The 10,717-nt window shown below is 53.0% G+C and overlaps 4 protein-coding genes across 4 annotated transcripts; 2 read left to right on the top strand and 2 right to left on the bottom strand.

Annotated features, from left to right (window-relative positions):
• Positions 1-2,544: 2,544 nt before the first annotated feature.
• Positions 2,545-4,629, top strand: LY79DRAFT_213010 (uncharacterized protein). The gene is made up of 7 exons (XM_060551549.1): positions 2,545-2,730; positions 2,808-2,936; positions 3,081-3,250; positions 3,636-3,712; positions 3,769-3,865; positions 3,921-4,330; positions 4,392-4,629. Coding segments are annotated over exons 1-7 (936 nt in total). The 5' UTR covers positions 2,545-2,678; the 3' UTR covers positions 4,393-4,629.
• Positions 4,630-5,166: 537 nt separating this feature from the next.
• LY79DRAFT_515657 (peroxisomal biogenesis factor 11) lies at positions 5,167-5,948 on the bottom strand (the record flags this gene model as incomplete). The annotated part of the gene is made up of 2 exons (XM_060554737.1): positions 5,167-5,329; positions 5,407-5,948. 2 exons carry the CDS (start codon positions 5,946-5,948, stop codon positions 5,167-5,169), a joined length of 705 nt encoding a protein of 234 aa, XP_060414024.1.
• A 1,963-nt stretch (positions 5,949-7,911) lies between these two features.
• Positions 7,912-9,062, top strand: LY79DRAFT_590281 (fructose-1-6-bisphosphatase; the record flags this gene model as incomplete). Its single annotated transcript, XM_060561127.1, has 3 exons — positions 7,912-8,036; positions 8,093-8,874; positions 8,932-9,062. 3 exons carry the CDS (start codon positions 7,912-7,914, stop codon positions 9,060-9,062), a joined length of 1,038 nt encoding a protein of 345 aa, XP_060414023.1.
• Positions 9,063-9,424: 362 nt separating this feature from the next.
• Positions 9,425-10,581, bottom strand: LY79DRAFT_515515 (uncharacterized protein; the record flags this gene model as incomplete). The annotated part of the gene is made up of 3 exons (XM_060554723.1): positions 9,425-9,719; positions 9,824-10,160; positions 10,230-10,581. 3 exons carry the CDS (start codon positions 10,579-10,581, stop codon positions 9,425-9,427), a joined length of 984 nt encoding a protein of 327 aa, XP_060414022.1.
• Positions 10,582-10,717: the final 136 nt, after the last annotated feature.

Raw genomic sequence — 10,717 nt, 5'->3', positions numbered from 1 at the left:
TAGTAGGTAGAGGGAAAGGGGGAACAGTGGAGAATCGAGCAAAAGAAAATGAGAAGGAAAAAGAAAAACAAAAGGGGGGCGGCGGGGGTTCGTCCTGTTACAGATCCAGGATGGGATGAATTGGGACTTGAGTACCCGTGAGTTTCGAACTCGGGCTAGCCTCGGCGTTGAAGCAGCAGTCTGCAGGTCGGTGAATATCGTGACGACTGGATGGCCACTGAGAGATTGGCTATTCTGGAGCTGGGTTGGCAGTCGAATTGAATGATTCTGGATTACAGCAATCGACGTCTTGTCTGAAGTGTACTATCCACTACTCCCAGTACCTGTAGTCCGGCACCCGGGTGACAAAGATACGGCCGCTTTTCCTTACCACTACCATATGGCAACCGGCCATCTTTTTTGTCATCCGGGTGCCTGGCCATCCTTCATCCTAGCAACTACGGATACCCCGTTTTAATTAAAACATACACGATTCATCACGATGCGTGCCTGCCTACCTGCACAACAGGATTCAGTATCGGCGAGAGCAGACGTGTTGGCACAACAAACAACTTGGCATCTCCACATCCGTAACAGTGATCTCCAGATTCGCCTCAAGTCCATGGTAATCTCAGACACAGTCATCAGAATAGAGTGTGGTTGTTGATACCGCGGGTTTTCACTATTGGTACCGTAGCCGCTACAAATGACACCGTATCCGGAATAGGGTCAGTGGCTAGGGTGGGTTAGGGTTTTGTGTGGGATAAGTTTGGGTTACGAGTATGTTATATTATCGGGAAGAGGATACGGTATCAATAACCGGAACCGGACTTATCAGAACTGCCCTCACGGGAAAATAGCCAGGATCGGAGATGTTGATACTCGCTTGCTTTTGGTGGCTTGTGACACGGGGCAGGAGCTGTTTTGCTTGCTTGGCTCGGCGGTTCCTATACTGGGTAGGGGCTAGGGAGTGATACGGATTGGGCGATCGAGCCGTTGTTCTCTACTAAAATCCGTCACGGCGGTTCCCACAAGACTAATTTGGACTTGAGATGGCAATATGTATGGGAAACTTACAGGGAACATTTTGGCTATTCGGCGAAGATCTGGGTGTCATCTGGGCACGGCAAGATGTTGCCGGTCAGCTCCAAAGTAGCTACCCCTGACGAAGATCTCCCTGTATTGTGTTCTTCTTTGCGATACTGCTGAAGTTCCTTCGGCCGACGATCGCTGATCGTTGACGGCTGGCGCTGCACGCAGTTGACCTCGATGAATGGGACGTTTCGCGCTCTTTAATCATGAATAATGCGCCTCAGAGCTTCCTGCTTTCTAAAGGGTCGCATTATCCTTGAAATGGAGGACTGTCGTTATCATTACTTTTATCATTATCATTTTGGTTTCATTGATTTTGGTTTTTGATTATTATTATTTCAAAGAAAACGTTTAGCTTCCAGGCTAAAGAACCCTCAAGGTACCAAGGACTTTTTGACAGACGACTCAGTTGGAGAAATGAAGCCTGTTGTCATGTGCAACAGTGTGCGTATGTTTTGTCGGCAGAAATCTCGTTGTGGTCCAATCTCTGAGCGTGTGCAAGCTCTTGATACCTTGAGAAACGAAAAGATTTCCGATGATCAGCGCAACTTATCGATCACAATGCGACCTGAGCCAGGTGACAGCAATGCGACTGTTCAAAGAGCGCGAGGTACACAACACACACTGGCGAGAAGCATGTACCTCACCGCAAGCTGCAATCAGAGAGGGTACACGTGGTAGCTCAGTGTACAGACAGGAGTTCTATACCAGGGTATGATGTGATTTTATTGGTCGATGCTACCTTGATCCTCGGCGGCCCAACTCGCCCAGGCCCAGCGTCCTCCTCCCCATGTCCATCTTTCTTTTGCTCCCCACCCTTCTTCTTTCGACCTGTGTATGTGTGTGGTTCTTTTTCTCTTCGCATCTGTCGTGGGTCATCCTCGCAAGGAACACACAGGTCTTCCTCCAGGCCCAGGTCGTGGCTCGGTAAGCTAACCGCAGCGGCTTTCCATCCCTACCTCGACCAGGAACGATACCAAGCAACAATATCAAATAACTACTTCGGCTGACCGCACCTCACCCTAGCTTTCTGCCTCTGCCTCATCCTCCCTCAACCGCACTACCTTCAATACCACCACCACCACCACCACCACCGCCACCTCCTCCTCCTCCTCCTCACCCTCATCCTCACCCTCACCCCCATCCTCTCCTTCTCCCTCTCCTTTCCCTTCTACCAGAGACACCACCTTCTGCATCAGCCCATCTTAAGCCAACCGATTGGCGTAGCACCGCTTTCCTGCCCTCGAAATTCCTGGATTCTCCAATCACAGGTCCCCGGCATCTCTTGGTTATTTCCCTCCCGCATTTTCCGAGCGACGACTGAGCCACGAGATCCATACCCTTCCTATCCCGTCAGTATACTTGCTCTTTTGCGCCTACGAAGTCTGGTTTTCTCGTTGAACTCTTGTTGTTGTTGGTCTGGAGTTTGTGTCGATTGCTGCTCATCGCAACTGTTGACCAGTTCTACTCTGGTGAACGCCTTGGGCTTTTTCCTGCCGAACCTTCCCCATCTACGGATCATCGCCTCTGCAACCCCTCCTTCAGCCTGGAATCTTCTCTCCTCTGCTACTTTGACTGATTTGTCAAGGACGCAACCGCCAGTTACCATGACTGAGGTATCCTCCACCAGGTTGTACCTGGGAAACCTTCCTCGTAATGGTAAGCTTAGCCTCTGCGCACGCCAGTCGCGCCGTTCCTGGTCGCAAACTACTGCTAACCCGAGCGCGCTTTGACAGCCACGAAGGCCGACGTCGAGGCCCATTTTGCGACCCATGGTACTGGTGAAATCACCGAAATCAAGCTTATGAATGGATTCGGCTTCATTGAGTACAAGGATGCAATGGATGCTCGTGATGTTGTGCCTGGTAAGTCGCCATTCTCTGTTCCTCAGGCTCCAAGTCGCCTCGTCACTGACTCCTTTACGAACCAGCTTTCCGTATGTCCTAACGCGCCGTTTCGTTGACAACCACACTCTTCCGCTCCGGTCCGCTAACCCTAGCGTCAAAAAGATGGATCCGACTTCATGGGCGAACGCCTGACCGTACAATTTGCCCGTGGAACCCGGCATCGGGAAGGCGGCAGTGCCCCCGGCTTCAACAACGAGCGCGCTCCCCCGAGACCTCGGCGCACTCCCCACCGTATGCAGATTACGGGGCTTCCCACCGATACCAGTTGGCAGGTCTGTTGATTCTCTCCCATTCTCTATGCTGGATTCCTGGATTCCCTCCCATTGGTGGCGCACAACGCGTCTGGACCTTCACGCTACCCCTCAAGATGGACTTTCCGGCACGTTCTGCGGCCTCGACTCCAAGCATCCGCTGCCCATTAGTCGATCGGTCTGGACTGCGCTACGCTCCCGAGGTTTGCTTCATCAGATTCGGGGTCGTTGCTCTGAGGCGGCCCAGGCCCTGCTAGAGCAGTGACAGATCCTCAAGGCCGGACGCCGCCACCTGTGGTCTCACCCCCTTTGCCTGGCCGCTGGCTGGTTGTGATTCCCGGATTATCAGCCCTCTACGGCCATCACACCTCTCCTGGACACCAACTTACATGGACTCTGGATATAGGACCTGAAAGACTTCGCCCGCCAATCAAGCCTTGACGTTGTCTACTCCGAGACTGGTCGCGATGGCAATGGACGAGGGTAAGTTCAATCTCCCACAACCTACGTATGGGCATTGCTAATTGAGGCCTGTTCAGCTTCGTTGAGTTCGAGACCGCGGCAGATTTGAGGACTGCCGTTGAGAAGCTCGATGGTCGAGAATTCAAGGGAAGTCGCGTCACTTGTGTCGCCGACGTAAGTAAAAAAATGCATGATTAAATCAAGTGACAACGAGCTCACATAGTTGCAGACCCAGCCCGACATGCCGCCTCGTGACTTGCGTGGCGCACGTTCCCGTTCCCCTGGCGGCGGCCGTCGACCCTACCCACCTCCGGTCGATGACTATGACCGACGTGGTCCCCCGCGTGGCTATAGCCCGCGCAGAGACGGTTACCGCGATGGCTACCGTGAGCGAAGTCCCCGCCGCGAGTATTACGATGAACGCGCTCGGTATCGCTCGCCTCCCCGTCGTCCCATCGACGATTATCCCCCTCCGCGAGGTCGTTACGACGATCCGTACCGCCGGGATTACCCCCCACCGCCTGACCCGTACGTTAATGGTAGGCCTTACGACCGCCCTCCAAGGGATTTCCCTCCCCGGGATGCGGGTTACCCGCGTGATGGGTACCCTCGCGAGTATGAACGTGGTGGCCGTTACTGGTAACTCACCCCTGCTCAAACGCTTGCCTCAAAGGGGCTGTCCTTGACTCTGAATATCTAGATCCTGGAGGCACCTTAAACCCAACAGTCTGGGCCCAGAAAACAGCCCTTTCACCAGCAACAAGCGGGGTGTAATATGAGAAGGGGATGAGTCTGGTGAGCACGGCCAGGTTGTTTTTTTCTTCTTCTTTTTTTCCCTGGTTTTATTGTGGCATCCTTGCGGATGCTGAATGCCGGGTCACGGACATGCGGAAGGATTTCGATGTCTTTCTGGCGCCAGGTGGAATACGGCTATAGGCAGCAACCTGGACGCCGTTAAGCTGGGGAAAAGTAGTTAATTGCCCGATGTATTATGTACGATTACACGCATGGATATCCATCTGAGCAAAAATGAACTGAGTTCTTTCCCCATCTCCAAAATTGAATATGCTCCGTACTGCAGCCCGTGTAAAAATTTGCAATTTGATTTGGGTCGAATGAAAGACCTTTTGGCCAGGCTTACAGGTTCATCGGTACCTAGACACGGAGTAGGAGCATGACCCACCTGAGAATGCTGGAAAGTGTTTTACTTGGCAGCGAAGTTGGCTATCATGCCCACTTCAACCGCGGAGAGCGGCTAGCAAGCTGCCCATATTTCCCCAGCTGTTGTGGTAACTGTGCCTTCAACCATAGCTGGATACATCCGGAACGCCCCATGGTCCAAAGCATTACCACCTTGTGTTTCCTACACCACCAAATACTCAAAGCACTTGCACATCGTGACCAACAGTCCGGCAGAGAGCCCACATGTCAGCATGCACGTACATGCAAGACATCCGTCTCCCCCCGAAACCCAATTATGCCGTCTTCTTCCACTGGGTATAGACGCCGATTAAACTGCTCACAGTACCGGCAAGGCCAACAATGCCGTCGTCAAAGTTGAGCCAGGCAAGGGCAGAGGTGGGAACGGTCAAGTCGCAGAGGTCGGAGATCAGCTGCAGGCGACTGGCGGCGCGCTCACTGTCAATGAGTGTTAGCTACGGATTCCGTCAAGGCAACAATGGGGGTGCACATCGCCTCCGAGTGACAGGACTTACATGGCTATCCTCTTAGCCTCAACAACGCCCTCGCCCTCCTTTTTGTCGACCTTGGCCTCGCGCTGTTGAAGACGATAGAGAGTGTAAGTCTGGGCGATGACACTGAAGATGAGACCGATGGCCCAGAAGCGGAAGGCTTCCTTCTGCAGCTTCTTGGCGCCCTCCCACTTCTTGATGCCGGCAGCGTCAAGGACGGTAGCGGCGTCAAAAGTCAGGTAGCCGGCATAGCCCAGCTGTCGACCGACTGCGGCATATCGAAGGACGGGGTCGGTAGTCTTTGCGTCGGAGGCAACTGCGGCGGCCTTGAAATGCTCGATATTCTTGCCGACGCGCATGATCTTGCGAGTCAGGCCAAACTGCTTCTTGATGGCCTCCCAAGGCGCGATCTCGGCCTTTGAGCCATTAGTGCGGAAGAGGTACCAGGCGTAGAAGCGAGCAAAGTACTGCAGTGTGCGGAGGACCTTGTCACGGCCAACAGTTGTGGCAACAAACTTGTTGTAGTGAGCCACCGATGGGTGGTAGATGAGGGCGTCGGCGACCATTCTGCGAGATGACTTTAAAATCCCCGGGTCAGTTGTCGGGAAGAAATCCGATGGCGATGTTGGAAAAGGGTTAGGCGTTTAGCGATGGAGATGTCTTTTGATGAACGGGGTGGGCTTGATTCACGGAGTTTGCGGGATGGAAATCACGAGTGTCTTTGACAATGAAAGGGACGGAAACATGTTATCGGGGAGTTGATTTTGGGAACAGCATTGGACGTGCCGACCGGCTGGAAGATATGCTACCACATGCCGAGGTCCGCCAAAGAGCCCGAGACATCAGCGACAACAACTACCAGCGCTGAGACCGGGGGGCGCTTGGTTTTGGGTTCTTGCTGGGAACTTGCGGCGCGGAGAAAACCCCCCCTTCTCACGTGCCTCTCCCCTAGCGCGTTGCACGTGTAGACTGTCCTGTTTTTCAGCCCAACTAGGTACATGGAGTGGAGTCGAGATGGTGGACTACATGGTACCTGGGTAGAGTGGTAGAGTGGTAGGTACCTTAGATTTAGAGGCTCGTACAAAGTATGTGCCCATTTGTTTATGCCTAAGGGTTCAATTGCTTGATTCAAGAGGCTGAGCCATCAACGAACATGGCTTGTGAAGACAACGTGTTTCTGTGATGATCTACATCGTATGTGTATTCTCCTCTCCTCTCCACATCCAATGTTTAGAGTCTGATTTTCTATTGAATTACTGCTTAACAATATTGGCGGCATCGGCCACCCAAGGCGGTTACTCTGCACCAAACTTTCCGGCTCACCCCATTTTGTTTCCAATCGATAGTACTTCTTGCTGTTCAACCTCCAGTGGATCATGAAGTACTCTACATCGCCATGACTGTATGTGCTGGACCTGCACTGGAATCTTGGTAACGCCGATGCCGATCTAGCTGCAACCAACCAGAACGCATGGGACGGATGGACAAAGACTCTTCCTTTATAGTTCGACGAACTTAAGCCACAACAGCCACAAGCGTGTCCAGAAACCGAGCTTCTTTAACGAGGAGTGGCATTGCATCTGTCAGGTCTGGCAGCGTGCAGTCAGCCACATATCGACAGGATAAAAACCAAACCGACGTCTTACTCCAAGCTACTGGGATCGGACGGATAGGTAATCATTCTTCACTTACTAGCCTCGTTCAGCCACCCACATGATGTCACCCAGTCCCTTTTTCCAATATCATACCCTACCTCCGATTCGCCTATCCCCGACAGCAAACTCCCCTCAGTACCCGCAGTAATCCTGATGCGAAATACGTCCCCGGGGCCCCAGGGGACAAGGTTTACTTTCGTCCCAGCCCCATTGCATCCCCAGAGATGAAAGAAACCCGGCCAAAGCCCAAAGACAGCCACCCGTGGTCAACCGCAGCATCGTGCCCGCTCGCTGCATACCGCGCCGAGGATTTCCGAAAAATCCTCGAGGAGTACCTCGCGCCCTGTGCTTTCTGCCCCCTTGTCCCCATGTCTCGGGTTCCCCTCGGCCGGAGGTGCTTGCTGTTCGCTCCACTTTGGTCGTGGTGACCCGGGATCGCGCGCGATAATAGGACGTGATCCTGTGATAGCCGTATGCCGAACTGAGGGGCACAATCGCCCATGAGTGACTACCCCCCATCAAGCCGCAAAGACAAGAGCTTCCGGCAAAGCTGAAGTTTTGTTCCAGACCCGGAACTACAAACACGAAACATTTCCTCCGGTTGCCTGTCTTTGCACCATCCCGCCTCTCTTCCTCCTACAAACATTTATCTACATCATACTTCCGATTCCTCGTCAGCCTAACTTTTTCGGTCCTTTGTGTCATTACCCCATCCCTCTTTGTTAGAACCACTGCGAACCCCGCCATCACAAGCTTCCACCTTTCGTCGTCAACACGCTCCTCTTCGCCTAATCGTAGACCAAGGCATCCGTATCCCACACTCGTCGCTGAAGCTTTCATTCCGTTGCAATAACCCGGTCGCTCTCAGCCTATTATGTCGGCCTACACAACAAACGGTACTGGTCAGGAGACCGAGAAGATCAACACCAACATCGTAACCCTGACCAGGTTCCTTACGGAAGAGCAAGCCAAACATAAGGAGGCTACTGGAGATTTCACGTAGGCATTACACAGCTTCCCGCGCCCGGCAACAGCTTCCTGACCATTCCCATTAGTCTTTTATGCCACGCGCTGCAATTTTCCTTCAAGTCCATCGCATACTATATCCGTCGAGCTACCCTGGTCAACTTGACGGGTCTGGCCGGTTCCTCCAACACCACTGGCGACGACCAGAAGAAGCTTGATGTAATCTCCAACGACCTCTTCATCGAGGCCATGAGATCTTCTGGCAAGTGCGCTTTGTTAGTTTCGGAAGAGGAGGAGGAGGTCATTTTCTTCAAGGACGCTACTGGTGCCCGTTATGCTGTCGCATGCGACCCCATTGACGGCAGTTCCAACTTGGACGCCGGTGTGTCGGTCGGCACCATCTTTGGGATCCATAAGCTGCCCGAGGGCTCCACCGGAACCAAGGAGGATATCCTCAAGCCAGGCACCGAGCTCTTGGCTGCCGGCTTCACCATGTACGGCGCTTCTGCACAGCTCGTCATTACCATGAAGGGCGGTACCGTCAACGGCTTCACCCTGGACAACGGCGTCGGCGAGTTCATCCTCACCCACCCTGACATGCGTCTACCCAAGGCCCGTGCTATCTATTCTGTCAACGAGGGTAACTCCCTCTACTGGGAGGACCGTACCAACAATTACTTCAACTCGCTAAAGACCCCTCAGGAAAACGGCAAGCCGTATAGCGCGCGCTACATCGGTTCCATGGTAGCTGATGCGTACCGCACTTTACTATACGGTGGTGTATTCGCTTACCCAGCCGACAAGAAGAGCCCCAAGGGCAAGCTCCGTATTCTGTACGAATGTGCGCCCATGGCCCTAGTATTCGAGAACGGTTGGTGCCTCTGCCTACAATTTTTCCGAGTTGCACAATGCTAACAACACTTGAAAGCTGGCGGTCAGGCAGTAGACAGCCAAATGAGAAGAATGTTGGAGGTGGTACCCGAGCACATCCACGATAGGGCCGGTATCTTTATGGGCAGCTTCGATGAGGTCGAGAAAGTCAAGCAATTCCATCTGTAAATCGTCAGGATGAGATGTCAACGGACGCAGCAACACCTTACGCCAACAGGCGGAAACATTGCGCAATGATTACGGTTTGTTAAGCCCAATGGGCAACTGGACCCCCCTGTTCCTTTTCCATATTCTTTGCGGCGCTCTGGGTACCGGACTACACTATTTGAAAAGGTACCATGGTATGTCAGGAAATGGGACAGGTTTTTTTTGCGGAACATGAGAGATGGATTGAGCACTCTTCGGCTTGTACCAGAGAATGACATCCAGTAGATTGGACTCAAGAGTTACTGTTATATGAAATGAAGCAAATTACTTTCGAACTGTGCTCGGATGCACTCGCCAATGACACTGCCATAACGCTATCATACTCAAAAGACCTTGGGGAAAAGCTTCGGAGTATTCTTCTTCCACTCCTGGTAGTCCTTGCGGTCTCCGTAGCGCTCATCGTACTTCTTCTCGCTAAGAGGCACTCCGGAAACCTTGAGTAGGAGGAAACTGACAAAGGCCGGGCTCACATAGGACAGGCACACCGCGGTAAGCCGTCCAACAACGCCGCCCGATAGACCAAGAGCCACCTGGATTGGCTTAAGGAGAAGGTTACCGGCCGCCGCGGTGGCGATGCCGGTCCAGAGAGAGATCTCGCCGAAGTAGTTGGGGTATTGGCTGGGCAGCATTAGTTAGCTTTCCCTCGCTCGCATGCGTTACGCTCGTTGCCATTCTTCCAGTGCGGACATATTAGCATGCACCCACGGGAACCAAAAACGTACCTAACGCTCCATAGACCTCCGGTCATGAACTGTTCATCATGGATCTTCTCACGTCTCTCGCGAAGCCATCTGCTTTTCTGCCGGTCCGCCGTGATCTCGAACGCAAAACCAGCGACGTAAATGAGTAAGCCAAGAATATCAGAGGCCTTGACGGCCGGCAAAGCGGCGAATGCGGAGGCGGGAACGGCGTTCAGAGTAATGACGGGCATGAGACAGAGAGAGACCCATGTGGCCTGGGCAAAGAAGGCACCTGCAAACCTGGTCGGAGATTTTTTTATCTCATCGAAGCGGGAGTCTTTGCCTTCTTCCAAGATGCGCTGGAAGAGATACGACCCCACTGAGTGAGCAGATATGTCAGCACTGGTTCCAAGGCTTTACTGACAGGTCTTCAAAACGAGAGACTTACGTCTGATGGCCCAGAAAATGACGGCACCACTGAGGGCAACCTGTCTCCAGTTCGGAGCTCCCGTGGCTCCAGGGCTAGTGAAACGCGCAAGAAAATCGGGCAGCACTGTCGAAGCATTGGCAAGGGTCGGCGTGTACTTTGCACGCAGGGTGGGCAGGTACAGGCTTAGAGCGGTAACGGAAAGGTAAGTAAGCGAGCCGGAGAAGTCGTAGAAGCGTTCATTCTGGGCGAGTATCGACGGCACAGCAAATACTGCCTGAATGGCATAAGCCGCAGAGATGGCGGGAACAAGAGTCCGTAGCAAGGGGTTCTTAAAGTTGGTGAGGTGAAGTAGGGACTGTAGAAGCGACATGGTGGTAAGTGACGTGGAATCGAATAACGCTACCCCGATGATTCTCCCAAGACGTTAATCAAGAGAAAAGCACTTTGATGAGCTGCAGGTAAGACGCAAGCTGGTGCAGGATCAGCCCTACAGTTTTTGTATGAGG

Source organism: Colletotrichum navitas, assembly GCF_030913465.1.
Source record: "Colletotrichum navitas strain CBS 125086 chromosome Unknown LY79scaffold_30, whole genome shotgun sequence".
Classification (NCBI taxonomy): domain Eukaryota; kingdom Fungi; phylum Ascomycota; class Sordariomycetes; order Glomerellales; family Glomerellaceae; genus Colletotrichum; species Colletotrichum navitas.
This window is presented reverse-complemented; position numbering and strand designations above follow the sequence as displayed.

Coding starts and splice junctions, on each gene's coding strand:
- LY79DRAFT_213010 (XM_060551549.1), top strand. CDS start 2,679: ATGACTGAGGTATCCTCCACCAGGTTGTACCTGGGAAACCTTCCTCGT. Junction 3,251..3,635: donor CCACCGATACCAGTTGGCAG/GTCTGTTGATTC, acceptor CTCTGGATATAG/GACCTGAAAGACTTCGCCCG. Junction 3,713..3,768: donor CGCGATGGCAATGGACGAGG/GTAAGTTCAATC, acceptor AGGCCTGTTCAG/CTTCGTTGAGTTCGAGACCG.